Here is a 14723-nt window from a genome sequence, read left to right as displayed (position 1 = left end):
AAGCTTACAAGAGTATGTCATAGTAGAAATAAACAACGACGACAGCACACAAAAACAAAGAACTTTTACTTGACCCGCAAGAAAACAGCAAACAAGCCAGCAAAAACACATGCGATGCCTCCAACGCCGCGCAACGCTTCTTGCAACCCCCGGTCACTATTGGGCATCTTGGGCGCTGACAGCCAGCCAGGGGACCCCCTACAGCGCGCTGTAGCGTTCGCCCTAGTGGCCCTAAACGGCTCCGGGGCCGCCTAATCCCAGTCCGGCCTTGCACTTTCGCAGACCGAGTCCAGCCCCCACGAGCCCGGGGAGCCACTGAAAGGCCAGCAGCTCGTGCGTCCAGCTGGCCCCCTGCAGTTGAGCGCAAGTCGACCGACTCGAAAGGGCACGTGCCGGCGCCGCAACGGCTTTCTGGATTCAATATTTCGAATTGATCCATTGATCGCAAATGCCATCAACGATTGCAACAGATTGACTGCGGCTCGACACATCATCATCTGCCGTTTCTTGGAGCCCGAAATCTATTGTGATTTCCGTGTGCAACGAGTGATATAGTGCCAGCTAGGCAGCTTCGTCCCCATCCTCGTGCCTAAAATGTGCGGCTCCAAGTGACATGATACTCCCTCAACCACGCACAATATGAGGCTCCTTGTTTGGTCTCAAAACAAAAACCCCTTCCGTTACAGAACACAACCTTACCGTACCTTGTCTTCCCAATCACACAGAGGTACGGAGTAATACCAGTAGAAAGAAGTAGGGACATGTCATGGCCTTTTTTGTTTCCTTGTTTTTCTTTTTTTCCTTCGTCTCATGCGCGGTCGCTCTTCCATGGCCTCCCATTGGCTGCCTATGTTCCCGGTTGCCCAACAGCTGAGCCTCTGTGGACGGTTGCATCCTTCGGAGGACGCTCGGATCGAGACAAAACTTCCGTATTTCCCCGTGTGGCATCGCATATTTATTTCTTGTGAGATGATGCCAGCGTGAGGAAACAGACCCCAAGGAGACAACAAGCAGCTTCCGGCACGAGTCAGATCCGCATGTTCAAGAAGTGTATTGGTCAGCCGGTGCAAAGTTACATACATATATCGGTTATGCTCTCGGCCGATCCACCACTTGACTCTACAAAATTGATCAGTATTGATGAGCAGCCAGTTAGATAGTCTGCTAGCCAACAATATATCATAGTAGTCTTCCAGTAATCTAGAATGCGGCGAGTGAGACGAGCATTGTGTCGGGGCAAAAGAACCATGCATGATTCGTCCTTACCGCCTTTTTGATGATTACCAAGTCATTGATACTAGTACTACTTCATGAATACACGCGGTTACTGACAATTCCGAATTTCTGGAGGCTATCTTTCATCTGTAGGCAAAAACTCATTTGAAAGACAACATACTTCGGACAGCTCGGGCGTCAAAACAGCCAACCGATACAATGCTTGCTCGATGGAACGAACCAAAGGTTAGTCCAAGAGATATACAGGTAGAGGTATGAAGTGAACCAAAGGATGGACGACAGCTGTTGTGTCGTAGATCAGCCTAATTGATGCATTTTCTGGGGAAATACTGGCCCGCACCCCAAGTCTGTTGACCAGCATCCCGTGTCTCAATTATGAAGCCACATATTATGCAGTGACTGATAATGTAGAAACTAGAGGAATATAGCCACAGCAGCAGACAATAGAATAAAGTATCGACAGTAGCTAAAGGGAGTGACAGTAATAGATATATGTACTCAAAGAGCCGGGCATCTACTACTCTCTTGTAGATAAGTAAGTATACAAAGATTCCCTTCGCATCCTATTCCGACACTGGATCTTTACGAAGCTATTAGATAGGTAGTATTTCCCATGCTCTAACTACAAATCCAGCTCGTCATCCTTTTAAACTAAAATAACCAAGTGCACACTCAAAACCGAATGTCATGATACAAGACCCAGCAAGACGCCGACAGGCAGACTTGTATATTCCCAACGACTAATACATGTTGGAATGTTCAAGCAAACGGTAGATCGTCGTATGTGCTTTCTCCAGTAATAATTCGAATCAAGATGTCTCTAACCCTCTCTTCATCGCTTCTAAAATGCCATCTGTTAATTTCCCGGGCAGCATCCTCCTTCTCCAAAATGCCCCGGCCTGAGAGCGGTTGCTCATCTGGTGGAAGATCCATATATTCTCCATCATCACTCTTGTCGGCGGCCGCCTGAAGTCAAGCCAGAAATGATTTCAAGAACATTTGTTCGCAGTCGAGTTGGCCCATTTTCGCGGTTAGCAATGCGACACAGGGCAGCAACTGCAACCGACAGAGGCACCGTCTGGATAGAACTTGGTAGTGGTGGGTAGTACTCCTTGGAGTCGGCGTCAGCAGAGCGTGGCACGATCTCCCCACGCGTAATCCCCGTCCAGAACATGGGCAAAAAGACGAGCCTGCGTCGCGGTTGACCTTCTGTGGAGGGAGATTCATCGATAAGGAAGCGGACTGCACAACGGAGCATCTCGCACGGGTATATTGAAGGTAGGGTGTCCTCATCTGCGGGGGATAGTCCTGTATCCATGGCGAGGTTGAGGACTTGTTGGAACTGACGGTCCGGAACCAGAAGAAACAGGCTCTATCGACATGTTAGTCGGATGTGTATTGGCATTTGGCAAGCCAGGAGTATTGACGTACTCCGTTCCATGCAAGAGCTCGGTTACCTAACCGGATCCAAAGGCTAGTCTCCCACTCGACAAGAAGAATCCGAGACGCCTTGAGGCGTTCGAAGAGCCTGATCACTCGATCTTTGAGGCTACTCATGGTTTTATCGGGAGAGAGAAAAAGGATTGAATGTGAGGACCTGTGCTCTTATCTCACGAAATTCCAACCAGGGGCTTATATATACAAGTATCAATGAAGCCAAACTTTATCTGGTGGTACAACTCATTCACTGTTTAACTTCGGGCTCAACAGAAGGTTTTACTCAGGTACTTGATAAGGGTAGGTATGTTACCTGGTATGGTGTTTACCCCATCATGTTGTCTGCCTTTTCCCTATGTAACGTTTGTTACGTTTAAATGCGATCAATCCCTTAACGAGAGATACTCCTAACAGTTGAAGACTCTTATAAGAGGTTAAGATAGAGAGCACTACATGCACCTATTCAACACTCTGAGTTGGCTACATGTATTTAGAAACCTAGTGACTGCGTGAAATTTGAGCATTAGAACCGGCAAGTCGTTTACTTACTATAGTAGGTACTACGGGCAAGCATTTGCTCAAATCACACTAGGTAGATACCCAGTTCTCTAAGTATCTGCTATTATAGTTATAGAATTTTAAGGATTTGAGTTTGGTCTTGAACCTTGATGCAACGGTCATACTTTGTGGCCTGAGTCTTCGAGGTTTGACTTGGTCGGCTGTGGCGGGTTGAGCTACGGATTGATTCTGGATTTTGAACCAAAGGCTGGGGCGTAGCCTTGCTCTGACCTGGCTATTACAGCTTTACTGACCCTCTTGATAATAAATACAACCTCCATATAATTTCAATATTCACTACCTCTATCACTGTATTTGTCTAGTACTCAGTATTTTTTGCGACACGGGATGCAGAATAGCAAAATTAGGGTGAATAGGCGTTCCCTTGAGATATTAGGGTAGGGACCTAAATATGTCCGCGTAAAGAAGGGTAAGACAAGTAGCGAATAAGATGAGTAATCATCCATGATGTAAATGCAGGGGAGTCGCAGGAGAGAGAGCTTAAAAAGATGGACGATAATGGAAGTAACCAGTGAGAATGAGGAGGATTTGGAAATCGGCAAGTGGAGAGTATCATCTCTGCTGGAAACAACGTTGTGAAGCAAAAAAAAGCACATGGATGCTTACTAAGGCAGCTTATTAGGAGGAGACCTCGATCTTACTGGACTCACAAATTTGGAAAAGCGAGGAATCGTGCGCATGAGCTTGACCCTCGCACACACTCGCATTCTTAGTCGAAGCTGAGTCCCTGCTTATCAAATTCCGCCTTGGACACTTGGACTATTGAGTACGGGTACATGTAAGCAACCCGAGCAGCTTTGTCCCAATCAGTCCGGCTGAAGCGTTCCGCGTTTCCATTTGACAAGATTGAGAGGCGATGGGACATTCTACATGTGCTCCGTGCCCGTAGCCGGCATCACAAATCCAATATCCAACCTTTACTCAAGATCTATTAAATAGTTGCGATAGTGGTCGCGGTGTAGCTTCCTCGCATTGACGCTTTAACAATAACATGCATTGTACTGTACGGAGTACCGCAGCCGCTGGGCTAGTACCGAGTGACACTCCAAGTCCCAGCTAACAATCGGGATGTCTATAATTAGAAGCCCTCATGGAATGGTTCGCCTCACAGCCCAGTGTCGGGCAGCACAGCTCCGACTTAGCGCATCAAACTATCCAGAGCTAGCCTTGGGTTGGGCTGTGTCATGATTGCCAAGCGACGGGATTCCACTACCCTGTACGTAAGTACGTACGAAAGAAACATACAAACAAGGTCAAGGCAAAAATGAATGAGCATTCGGGGATATTTACGGAGAAGATGCCTCGACGTTTGGGCACGTTTGCCAGGAAGGCTTTTTTTACCCCCTGGGCCTGCAGAATTAGACGCAGCTCGACAAAGAGCCGCGCTGGGGGGGTTGGAGGCTACTGTCGGATGCCATTTTCCGTGCACAGTCAGAACTAGGCAAAATGCTTGTCCGTGCGATCAGCGCCAGGAACCACACACACTCAGCTGCCGTCGTCAGCAGCTCCAGAAAAAAAAAAAAGCAGCACAGGAAAAACCAAACCAAGGAAACACGAGTCGTACGCGTATCACTGTGGTTATTCAGTTTGTCTATACGGACTACATCCCAGGCACAGTTTGAAGAGTTGGTCACTGAAGATCCAAAGCCACTTTGCTGATGATCTACTCGGGAATTGATGGACATTGATCAATTCCATGTTTCCCAAAGAGGGGACACCAGCCACCGCAACGCCGCCATCTCAAGCTATGACGCGGGGCTGGGTCCATACATGTCCATACCCTTGGATGTCGTTTGGGTCGTTCAATCCTCCAGCACCTCCAGCGGGGCGCGGGCTACAGGTACAAGTATTATTGATAGTAATCCATTGATACTGTATTACACCTGCAATCATATCGAGTCCAGTCTGGTACCTTACTGTGTCTATCCTGACCGACCCCTGGAGGCCGCCACCACAACCCAAACCCAACAGACAGTAAGTCTGGGGCATTTCCTTCGACCGTGCTCGTCGTGCCTGTACAGTAAGAAGCATAGGCACGAACACAATTTCAAGTTAGCCCCAAAGATGACCAACGGTCCTTAAGCGGTTGTGCCAAAATAGCACGGCTCTGTTTCTTTCCAGTTGGCGTAAAACATGTGCTTACGGGCCAATTTATCATGGGGTAGCTATTTGTATCACGACAGGGAAGCCCAGCAGTAGTTCCGCGCCTTAGCACGCCCCGGGCTCAATGGCAGCACAGATAGCACGAGCGCTATCTGCCTTCGTACACTGAGCCACATTCGAGGAACAGCTCTCGATAGGTGCTGGCTATTTATGGAGCTGTGCGTGTGCAGATTAGTAACGCCACTTGTTGGTCAGTACAGGTAACGTGCATCACAGTCCACCCAGCTGCTCATCATGGTTGATCACAGACAGCAAAACCATCAACATGCACTCCGTACTCGTACATACACCATACATAGAGTCAAATATAGTGCTGTAGTATTTGGCACCAACCTCGTGCCAACGTCCCAAGATCCCCCCTGCAAGACCCTGCTTAGCCAGGGCTTACTCCAGTGAGAGGTCGGTCCAAGGCCCATCTGCGCGGTTTTAACCATATCTGCCAGGTTGAGGCCATCCGACACTCTGTCAGCACCGGCTGGATCGTCGCAGCTGCACCAGAATCTCGCACTGCCCGCCGAAGGATCCACCCCACCCTCGCACAGTGGTCAACCCGCCTCTGGGCTGGGCTTTGTTTCAACTGCGCCACCCACTCGCCGCATCTTGCAGCCCACTACCCAAGTAAGCAAACGACGCTTCTTCAGCCCGCCTCCAGCTTTTAAACCCACCTGGTGCCCAACTAGATGCCACCGTCTATTTCGTATCTCATCCTCATCCCGTCTTGTTTTGTGTCTTCTCACCTTTTTGCGTGAGTGCGTCAGCTCGACTTTCGTTTTGCACCGGTCGACCTTTTTACCCTCTCTTCTCTTCTGCTCTAGAGACATCGACCAGTTCGCTCGTTGTCAACCCCTCCGCCTGACGGAATCCCCCACCGATAAACAAAACAAACAAACAAATCCAAAAAATCAACCAGAAACAAGACAGCATGGGTGCCGGTCGGTTTTTCTGCGTGGCTCTGCCACTGCTCCTCACAATTGCCTCCATCGGCACTCTGCTCTACGCAGTTCTCGCTGGCGTTGCCCACGAGAACGTCAAGCTCATCCAGGTGGATCTCAGCAACCTGAGCATCAGCCCGCTGAGCTTAAAGACCCTCACCTCCCGAGCCGAATTCAATATGAAGGAGACCCAGACGGATAACATCACCGCCGAAGCCCTCGGCCTCCACAAGTACTATGACCTCACGCTCTGGGGATCTTGCTCCTCCGATGACAACAAGAAGTGGACTTGCACCAAGAGCCAGTTCGACTGGGCCAGCAAGCAGATCAATGCCGATGACATCAAGGAGGGCAGCACCACTATCGAGCTGCCCAAGGATATCAAGGATGCCCTCAAGGTCTTCCAGAAGCTCATCAAGTGGTCTGAGGTTGCCTTCATCATCGCTCTTATCGCCCTTGGCCTGGAGCTTCTCATCGGCATCTTTTCAAATTTCTCTCGGGCTGTCTCCTGCCTGACGTGGTTTGAATCTGTCATCACCACCATCCTTGTCATCATTGCTTGCTCTCTCTCCACCGCCACCGCTGCCATCATCGCTGGTGTTGTTCAGGGCTCCAAGTCGCTCTACGGTGCCAAGGTTCACCTTGATGGCCGCTTCCTTGCCATCATCTGGATTGGTGCTGCTTTCTGCCTTGGTGCCAGTCTCTTCTGGATCTTCACCATCTGCTGCTGCAAGCCCGAGAAGCGCCAGAAGAACCACCACCACTCCAGCGATGGCGAGAAGCTGCTGCCCGCTGGCGGATTTGGATCTCGTGGATACGCTCCCCTGGGCGAGCAGACCGGCTACACTTCCGCTGCTCCTCGCTTCGCCGCCGGCTCTGGCCGATCCGACCTTGCCTACGAGCCCTACTCCCACCGCGCCTAAATGGACGGTGTGACTCGACTTGGTAATAAAAAAGGGCTTAAAAGGCACCGACCATTTGTGGTACATCTAGATACATAAACGACCGAAGAAGTACTTGGGTGCTTGTTGTGATACGTTTTTAAACATTCCTTTGCGCGGCGTTTGGTATTATATTTGAGTATGGATAGGATATGGGGTGGCACAGTCAGTGGTTGGTAGTTGGGATACCCAAGACGGTGGGAACAATCTGTACATAGAGTATGGAGGATACATTTATGAATGAACGACAAGAAAATTATTGAAACCCATAATTCATGGCATCCTCGTATTTGGTAAATCTTGAATATTGTTCCATGGTGTTGTGTCGTGCTCTTGTTGAGACTTGCTCAATGGTGATTTTGACATGTGCTAGTAAGATGGTGGTAGGTAGCCAAGTAGGTGCATGCACAAATTTTTTTGGCACCACATATTTCATCACGCACGCAACAACACCAGCAGCATTTAGTAAAGATCCGTCCACTCAACTGAAATTGGATGTCTGTATAGTGCATTTGTTTCATCGAGCCTGCGGCTCATATTATAAAAGGGGCTTCTACCAATCTGCGACCTCGAATACATCGTCATGGTTCATGTGCGTCTTTGCATGCCATTGTTAAACTGCCCCTCCTTCTGCTTTCGATAACCATCAACCTCGTCCTTTTCACCCCTCCTCAGCCCTTCCAAGTATTGCTTCTGACAAAGGCGTAGCTAATCAATCATCCAAGGCTATAAACCAATTCAGATTAAAACGGGATCTTTCCCATGTCCCCATCACAGCTCTCGCTTTATATCGCGCCCCATCCGGAAAACTCTTCGTCTTAGCCGGCGAGGACTCTGACCTCGCTGTCTACGAGGCGAAACATGGGCAGCACAAGGGCCGCCTCGTCTCTCGGACAAGCGTATTTACGGATCAGCCCATTCATGGGATTCATGTGCGGCATGGGCGGGTTCTCGCATGGGGGTTTTGCCATATAGCTATCCTACCTGTTGACGCTCTCACTGAGAAGCATGATCCGGCGCTTGTGATATCCAGGGCGACGGCTCCTGATTGGATATTTCATGGAGCTTTTTCAGACACGGATCCTTCTGTCGCCGTTCTAGCTACGGCTCACAATGAAGTTATCCCCTTGAAATACTCTCCCGTTGCCGGAGAGATTATCCTCAGCGCCCCCATTGCGCCTTCAAGACCAATGCTCTACTCTGCTCATCTTACTTGGATATCAAATGATACCATTCTAGTAGCCGGTGGGACTGTCTTTGGGCATGTCGTTGTGTGGAAATGCCGGCTGGAAGAAGGCGGTAATGGGATAACTGAAACGTTATTCAACTTTGAAGGCCATGAGGGCTCCATCTTCGGCGTGGACATTTGTACAATCACACTTTCAGACGGCAGCACGGTACGGATACTTGCCAGCTGTAGTGACGATAGAACGATCCGGGTTTGGGATATTACGGAGCGAGGAGAGAATAGTGTCCATTCTCGTGCGTCTCAGACCACCAAGGTGATCAACACTGGCTTCGGCGGTAACGACATCAATGACGGCGATGGTACCCAAGACTCTAGCAAAGGGAGTGCTCCTGTTGCCGCTGCCATGGGCCACGCATCGCGCATATGGGGAGTTAAATTTGGCACATCGTGCGGAGAGAATGCTTTGTCTATTTACTCCTTTGGGGAAGATGCAACAGCGCAGAGATGGCGTCTCCAGATTAGCCACGCCGCGTCGACTGGAGAGGCTGATCTCAGCGCAAGTCCCCTGACAGGAAAGCTGTCTCATGGTAAAACATTCTCCCTGCATACTGGGAAGCACCTGTGGTCAAGAGCCACGCTGCTTGAAGACAAGGCTGTGCTCGTTGCCACCGGCGGCGCCGATAGCCAAATCTGTCTCATCGAAGAGTCCACCTTACTCGACGAACGACGGGGTAGTCTTGACGGATCGTTGACTCTGGACACTAAAGACATTCTCAAAGGTCTCATCGACCCATCAGCGTCAGCTATACCGTCAAAGGAGATTATTAGTCGCTACGATTTTCTCTCTCATGACCATATCCTCGTCACCACCAGCTTCGGAAGGCTTATTTTAGGCCACTTCAAGGATGCTCAGATTGAACCAGAATGGGAGCAGGTCGAAGTTGCTGAAGAGCTACGAGGGGACATGAAACTATGCTATGTTGTAAAAAGCATTGCGACTACAGCAGCTCTATTGGGCACATCAAGTGGGAACATTTATCATTTTGATATTTCCTCACGGAGAACCAAACTAGTTGACTCCATGCCAGGCAAGATCATCGAAATGAACTGTCTGTCAAACAAAAGCAGGGATGAGTCGGACAATCCTCTGGCTGAGGTGCTGGTCTTCCTTCATGGAAGGGCAGAATCTCACTACCTTGCAATCGATGTCTCTACGGGGGATCTACGCAGTCAAGGGCTGGCCAAAGGGCTCGATCCTAGGTTCGTCCCTACAGCGGCTGGGAAAATGAATGACTTGCTCTTCATCGGCTCTCGGCACGGTTTTCTGTCCATCCTTGAGCGGAAAGAGGATGGATCGTACTACCCAATCCTAGACATCTCGACTCGAAGCCGTGATGCCATTACGGTCATTCTCCCACTCCCTCCGAAATCAGGCTCACAACAGGCCTCTCGCTATATCCTCGTCGCAAGCCGCGATGGAAAGTACAGGATATACGAATTAGACCAGCACCAAGGGTCTACTCTTCTTCATCTGCGACACGAAACCTCACCACCGTTCGGACCCCTGATTGCTGGTGCGTGGTTTACCCAAGACAAGGTGCCTGAGCTTGTATTATACGGCTTTAGAAGCAAGGATTTTGTCATTTGGAATGAGACACGCCGTGAAGAATTGGCCACTATCGAGTGTGGTGGAGCTCATCGCACGTTCCAGCTAACATACAACGAGTCAATACCTGGTCGGTATCGTTTCGCTTATACTAAGACTTCCAAGCTCTCCATCTCTTCATCAAACCGCATGGCGCACGAATGGGTAAAGGCTGGGATTCACGGAAGGGAGATTCGATCACTCAGTTCCAATGGTCGTTTGATTGCCACGGGTGCTGAGGATACGACTATTCGGATATGGGAGTATCAGCCTGTAAGAGAAAGTGCAGAAGCAGAGCTGCGGTGCGTGGCATCCATGAAGACGCACATCACGGGCCTCCAAAAGCTTGTTTGGCTGGGAGATGACTACCTGTTCAGCAGCGCTGGCAATGAAGAGTTCTTTGTATGGAAGGTGCAGAACCTGGAGTCCGATTACAAGGGCCTGGCCGTAGTCTGCGAGGGCGTCTTCACCGACAAGAGCGCGGATGCCGATCTCCGTATCATGGATTTTGACGTCTGTCGATCTGATGATGGATGCGGCATCGTGGTGACAATGGGGTTCTCGAACTCGGTGTTAAAGACGTATCGCTACACAAGCGACGGTGGCCGATTCGAACTCCTTGCCAAGGGAACTTACACAGGAGCATGTCTCACTCAAACGCGCCATCTCAGCATGCGCGATCAGCTGCCACTACTCCTCACAGCATCCACAGATGGCCATCTTGCCCTATGGCGGAGCGAGCCAGACGAAGGGACGCAGCGCAAATATGTTCTAACCCAGGTGGTGCCGTTGCACCAAAACAGCATCAAAAGCCTAGACATGATGGAATCAGGAGAAGGGTATCAAGTCTTTACTGGAGGCGACGACAACAGCGTAGGAGTAACATTGCTCGGTCGGACCTCGGGCAGCACAGACGATGCAAGCTGGACCTTCTCAAAGCGAAGCATCGTTCGCAACGCTCACGCGGCAGCTATTGCAGGCGTGCTACTAGTTCGTCGACGCACAGGAGTCGTGGGAATCAGTGTCAGCAACGATCAGCGCGTGAAGCTGTGGAGAATCCCCAGCAGCGGAGATTGGAATGTTGAGCTCATCAGGGGAGAGTGTATCGGCGTGGCAGATGCTGGAGATATCGCAGCCGTTGGCGGGTTGGAAAACGACGGCCCGGCGACTGTAGTATTCGCGGGTGTAGGGCTTGAGGCTTGGAGCCTGGAGTGAGCAGCCATTCTAGTCAACAAGGGAGCAAAGTTGACAATATTCACGGGTTTGCAAGAAATGCCTTCATCGCGTAATCGGTAATACGGCCACTCCGTACACAATGTTCACGCAGATTATTACACGGCTTCCTCCAAGCTACTCCCTCCCTAGCCCTTCCTCCCCCCGGCCATTCAATCAGATAGGGAACCCAAAGATGGACAGGCTTCGACCAGGCATTTCGGGGTTTCGTCTCGGCCAAAGCTGCATTGAGAAGGAAAAGGGAAGCGGCGCGTTAAATAGCTGGATGGGCACAAGGTGGGCTTTATGGAGCTTTCGTGAAGACTGCAGACCAGGGGTCCCGGCTTAGGAGCTGTGATAGCAACGGCTGTGTCGTCATAATCGGGGTCCAAGTCCAACCTAGACGAACAAGAACCACCGGGGGTCGACTAGCGGGTGGATGTGCGGCATCTGTTAACATGAGATCAAACGGCGGCCTCGAGAGACTTTTTGATGGGATAGGATAGGAGGGTGCTGCGAGTGTACCGAGTACGACGCTGACGCGAGGCCGCTGAAACAGCCGTCTCTCGACACAAGGGACCTTTTTAAATTATTATATTTCATTTCTGAAATGAGTGTGAATAGAGAAAGACATTAGGGGAGTTGGGGACAGACAGTTTCGTCTCAGCTGCCAGTCACAAGCGGACCATCTGGCGCAGCACGCGAAAAAAATAGACAGCTAGCCTTTTTTTTTTCTTTTTTTTTTCGTGGTCCACTATCACGATGTAGATACGGCGGCCAACGCTGGAGATGCTCGTACTGTTTGCCCACCGCCTTCTTCGGATGCCTTATTTTTCTTGGCAGAACTCTTTAGGCGGTGCCGCCCAGAGATAGAAGGGGAGAGCGCAGAGAATAAAATCTTGCGTGTTTCAAGGCGCTGTGATGACCTCATCAACCACACACAAGCAGCAGCACAAAATCCCTGAAGTGTCTCTCTTAAGGGTGCCGACTAAGATCCGACAAGCGAGAGAAACATACTGCATCTGTACATGCCTGTGCAGCAAGGGCAGAGCGCAGCCGAACAAGGATCTTTCCTGACCAGCCACAGAGACAACAAAACTCGTATTCAGAGAAGCCCACGGCAGCGGGTCTCGGGGGCAGAATTTAGCACAGCTATCGTGACGCAAAGATAGATACAGAAAGTGGAAACGGCGATATAAGGTACGAGAGGCACTAATATGGCGCCCGCCCTCCCTCCCGCGGTGCACAAAACCGCCGTGTTTGTCCTGCTCGACGGCAATCAATCCCCTTCAGATTCGATACTTCATTCCACTGCGGCTGCTACCCTCTTTCCCTAAGGTACCTTTGGGGATCTTGTATATACTTACTGCTGGGGGTTAGTACGTTGTAGTACCAAGGGGGGAGCAACGGCTGATCGATATTACCAAGAACATACCTGCATTGCGGTAGGCGTCACATCCATTCTAAAGGCTGCGGAAGAGCTGAGAAGCTAACGATTCAGGATATAGAATCCATCCTGATTGGCCTTGGCCTGATAACGACTGCAACGACGTATATGATATATGTGTATATACATACCTGAACAAACAGAAGCACATCGACACATAGGTACGATTTACTCGCAGATACTTAATCATAAGCCCCGGAACCTACCTGGATCAAAGGTTCCTTCCGCCACCCCCTCCCACAACGCCGTCAACCCATCTGCGCAACTCTTGCCGAACTTTATTTAACTTGCTCGGCTCCTGATCGTCAACGGAGTGAAACGGCGCACGACTTTTCTCGGACATCACCTTTGGGGGCTTCCTCTCTCCTCTCTCCCCTTCCTCATTCTTTCTTCTTTCCAAAGATCTATCCTACGGGGGCTCAAGGGCTTCAACACATAATCTCTGTCACGGGATACCGACCCACGAAACCTTGAGACAAATACTTTCGATTCTTCTCCTTACCATCTACACCATGAAGTCAGTACTTGTATGGACAGCCTTTGCGATCCTGCAAGGCATGCTCGTTGCGTCGGCGCCTGTTGGTCCCTCGGGCCCGTGTCCAGATGTAAGAACTTTGATGCTTTTGCCTACTGCATGATGGCTACTGACAACTTTTCTAGATCAAGGTGGACGCCATCCTCCGAGGCGATATGGATCCATCTGCGTGTTGCTCCTACGGCAACTGCAAAGGCGATGTCGTCGTCTCTGTCGGCAATTAGGGCACAGCCCAGAACCTCTAAATATCGAGACGGCGTCAAGGACAGGCAGCAGTGCATTATTCTTATACCCAGACAGCGGCCACAGAATCGACGCTGGATCATCCAGAGACATTACAGCAACATGAAGTGCGGAGCATATTTTGGAGCGATGGGTATTGGCGTTTATGGGGGAAATGTGGCATCGGCGTACGAATGGAAAGAGAAAAAAGGGAAATGAATGAACGATAATTGTTTTAGAACCTTTGCCTTGCCACGGCAGGTAGGGCAAAGCCAAATTTAATAAGAAGTATTCGGACCAGTTTTGATTGCTAAACGGATTGTATGATGGGCACGTCTATTCAGCACCCCAACTTTACTATCCAGCATCTTGTGTCGCAAATAACACCGAATGCTAAATAAATGTAGCTATAGTAGTGGAAAGTAGCAACAGTAGTAAATACTAAAAGAAGTCAACTGGTTATTCTTACCTACTAAGGCGAGTGTCTATAGTAATAAACAAACGGCTTTCCAGTTCCAAAAATTAAACTTGACGCAATCCCTGGGGTGCTGAATAGCCACTCCCCTGTGTTACTTTTGACTGATGCCATACGAGTGCTTGTGGTTGGACGCCACCTTCAGATGTTTGCCCAGGGGGCCGCAGAAGATCGAGACGGATGTTGTTTAATCCTGGACGATCGATCTATGGATTCATGAAGCTTACCAGTGATCAACATGGAATATGATTACGGGTTGGTTGTCCATTGATGTGAGTCAACGATGCGAGGGAGCGAGAAGACTGGAGGCTGGCATTGCAAAGCGAGTAGTGATATTTTGTAAAGTAAACCATGTTACCATACAGAAATTATCCTGAATGAAGTATTTACAAGCGGGATCAGGAGACACGGGACTCGTTCGTTATATGTCTTACTTTTGCTGGAATACAAATATGGAAGTGGGATCACCTGGTTATCGTACTTGAGTGGTTCATAAATAACATCAATTACCGTTGTAGATGGCGGCTTGCTGCATATAATGTATCTCAACAAGAATGTTTGCGAGATTGGACATGCATATCACAGTTGATACACCAGGTTCTATCGAATGTTACAACGGGAGCTGTTTTGGAAATTTACGAGGACAAGCTTTCTGGAGGACAGCCGAAGGTTTCGTTCTGTAGACTACAATTCATAGATTGAATTTTGAA

The 14723-nt window shown here is 49.7% G+C and overlaps 5 protein-coding genes across 5 annotated transcripts; 3 read left to right on the top strand and 2 right to left on the bottom strand.

The window, feature by feature from the left end:
* Positions 1 to 602: 602 nt before the first annotated feature.
* M431DRAFT_436109 (hypothetical protein) lies at positions 603 to 1396 on the bottom strand. Its single transcript, XM_024915145.1, has one exon. The coding sequence runs from the start codon at positions 1251 to 1253 to the stop codon at positions 765 to 767; it is 489 nt and encodes a 162-aa protein (XP_024774701.1). The 5' UTR covers positions 1254 to 1396; the 3' UTR covers positions 603 to 764.
* Positions 1397 to 2182: 786 nt separating this feature from the next.
* M431DRAFT_482189 (hypothetical protein) lies at positions 2183 to 2793 on the bottom strand (the record flags this gene model as incomplete). The annotated part of the gene is made up of 2 exons (XM_024916021.1): positions 2183 to 2608; positions 2668 to 2793. 2 exons carry the CDS (start codon positions 2791 to 2793, stop codon positions 2183 to 2185), a joined length of 552 nt encoding a protein of 183 aa, XP_024774700.1.
* A 3268-nt stretch (positions 2794 to 6061) lies between these two features.
* Positions 6062 to 7561, top strand: M431DRAFT_508443 (hypothetical protein). Its single transcript, XM_024919111.1, has one exon. The coding sequence runs from the start codon at positions 6338 to 6340 to the stop codon at positions 7268 to 7270; it is 933 nt and encodes a 310-aa protein (XP_024774699.1). The 5' UTR covers positions 6062 to 6337; the 3' UTR covers positions 7271 to 7561.
* A 310-nt stretch (positions 7562 to 7871) lies between these two features.
* Positions 7872 to 11337, top strand: M431DRAFT_482187 (hypothetical protein; the record flags this gene model as incomplete). The annotated part of the gene is made up of 2 exons (XM_024916020.1): positions 7872 to 7880; positions 8014 to 11337. 2 exons carry the CDS (start codon positions 7872 to 7874, stop codon positions 11335 to 11337), a joined length of 3333 nt encoding a protein of 1110 aa, XP_024774698.1.
* A 1956-nt stretch (positions 11338 to 13293) lies between these two features.
* On the top strand, positions 13294 to 13540 carry M431DRAFT_5619 (hypothetical protein; the record flags this gene model as incomplete). Its single annotated transcript, XM_024921488.1, has 2 exons — positions 13294 to 13386; positions 13442 to 13540. 2 exons carry the CDS (start codon positions 13294 to 13296, stop codon positions 13538 to 13540), a joined length of 192 nt encoding a protein of 63 aa, XP_024774697.1.
* Between the last annotated feature and the right edge of the window lie 1183 nt (positions 13541 to 14723).

This window comes from Trichoderma harzianum (genome assembly GCF_003025095.1).
Source record: "Trichoderma harzianum CBS 226.95 unplaced genomic scaffold M431scaffold_6, whole genome shotgun sequence".
In the NCBI taxonomy this organism is placed as follows: domain Eukaryota; kingdom Fungi; phylum Ascomycota; class Sordariomycetes; order Hypocreales; family Hypocreaceae; genus Trichoderma; species Trichoderma harzianum.
This window is presented reverse-complemented; position numbering and strand designations above follow the sequence as displayed.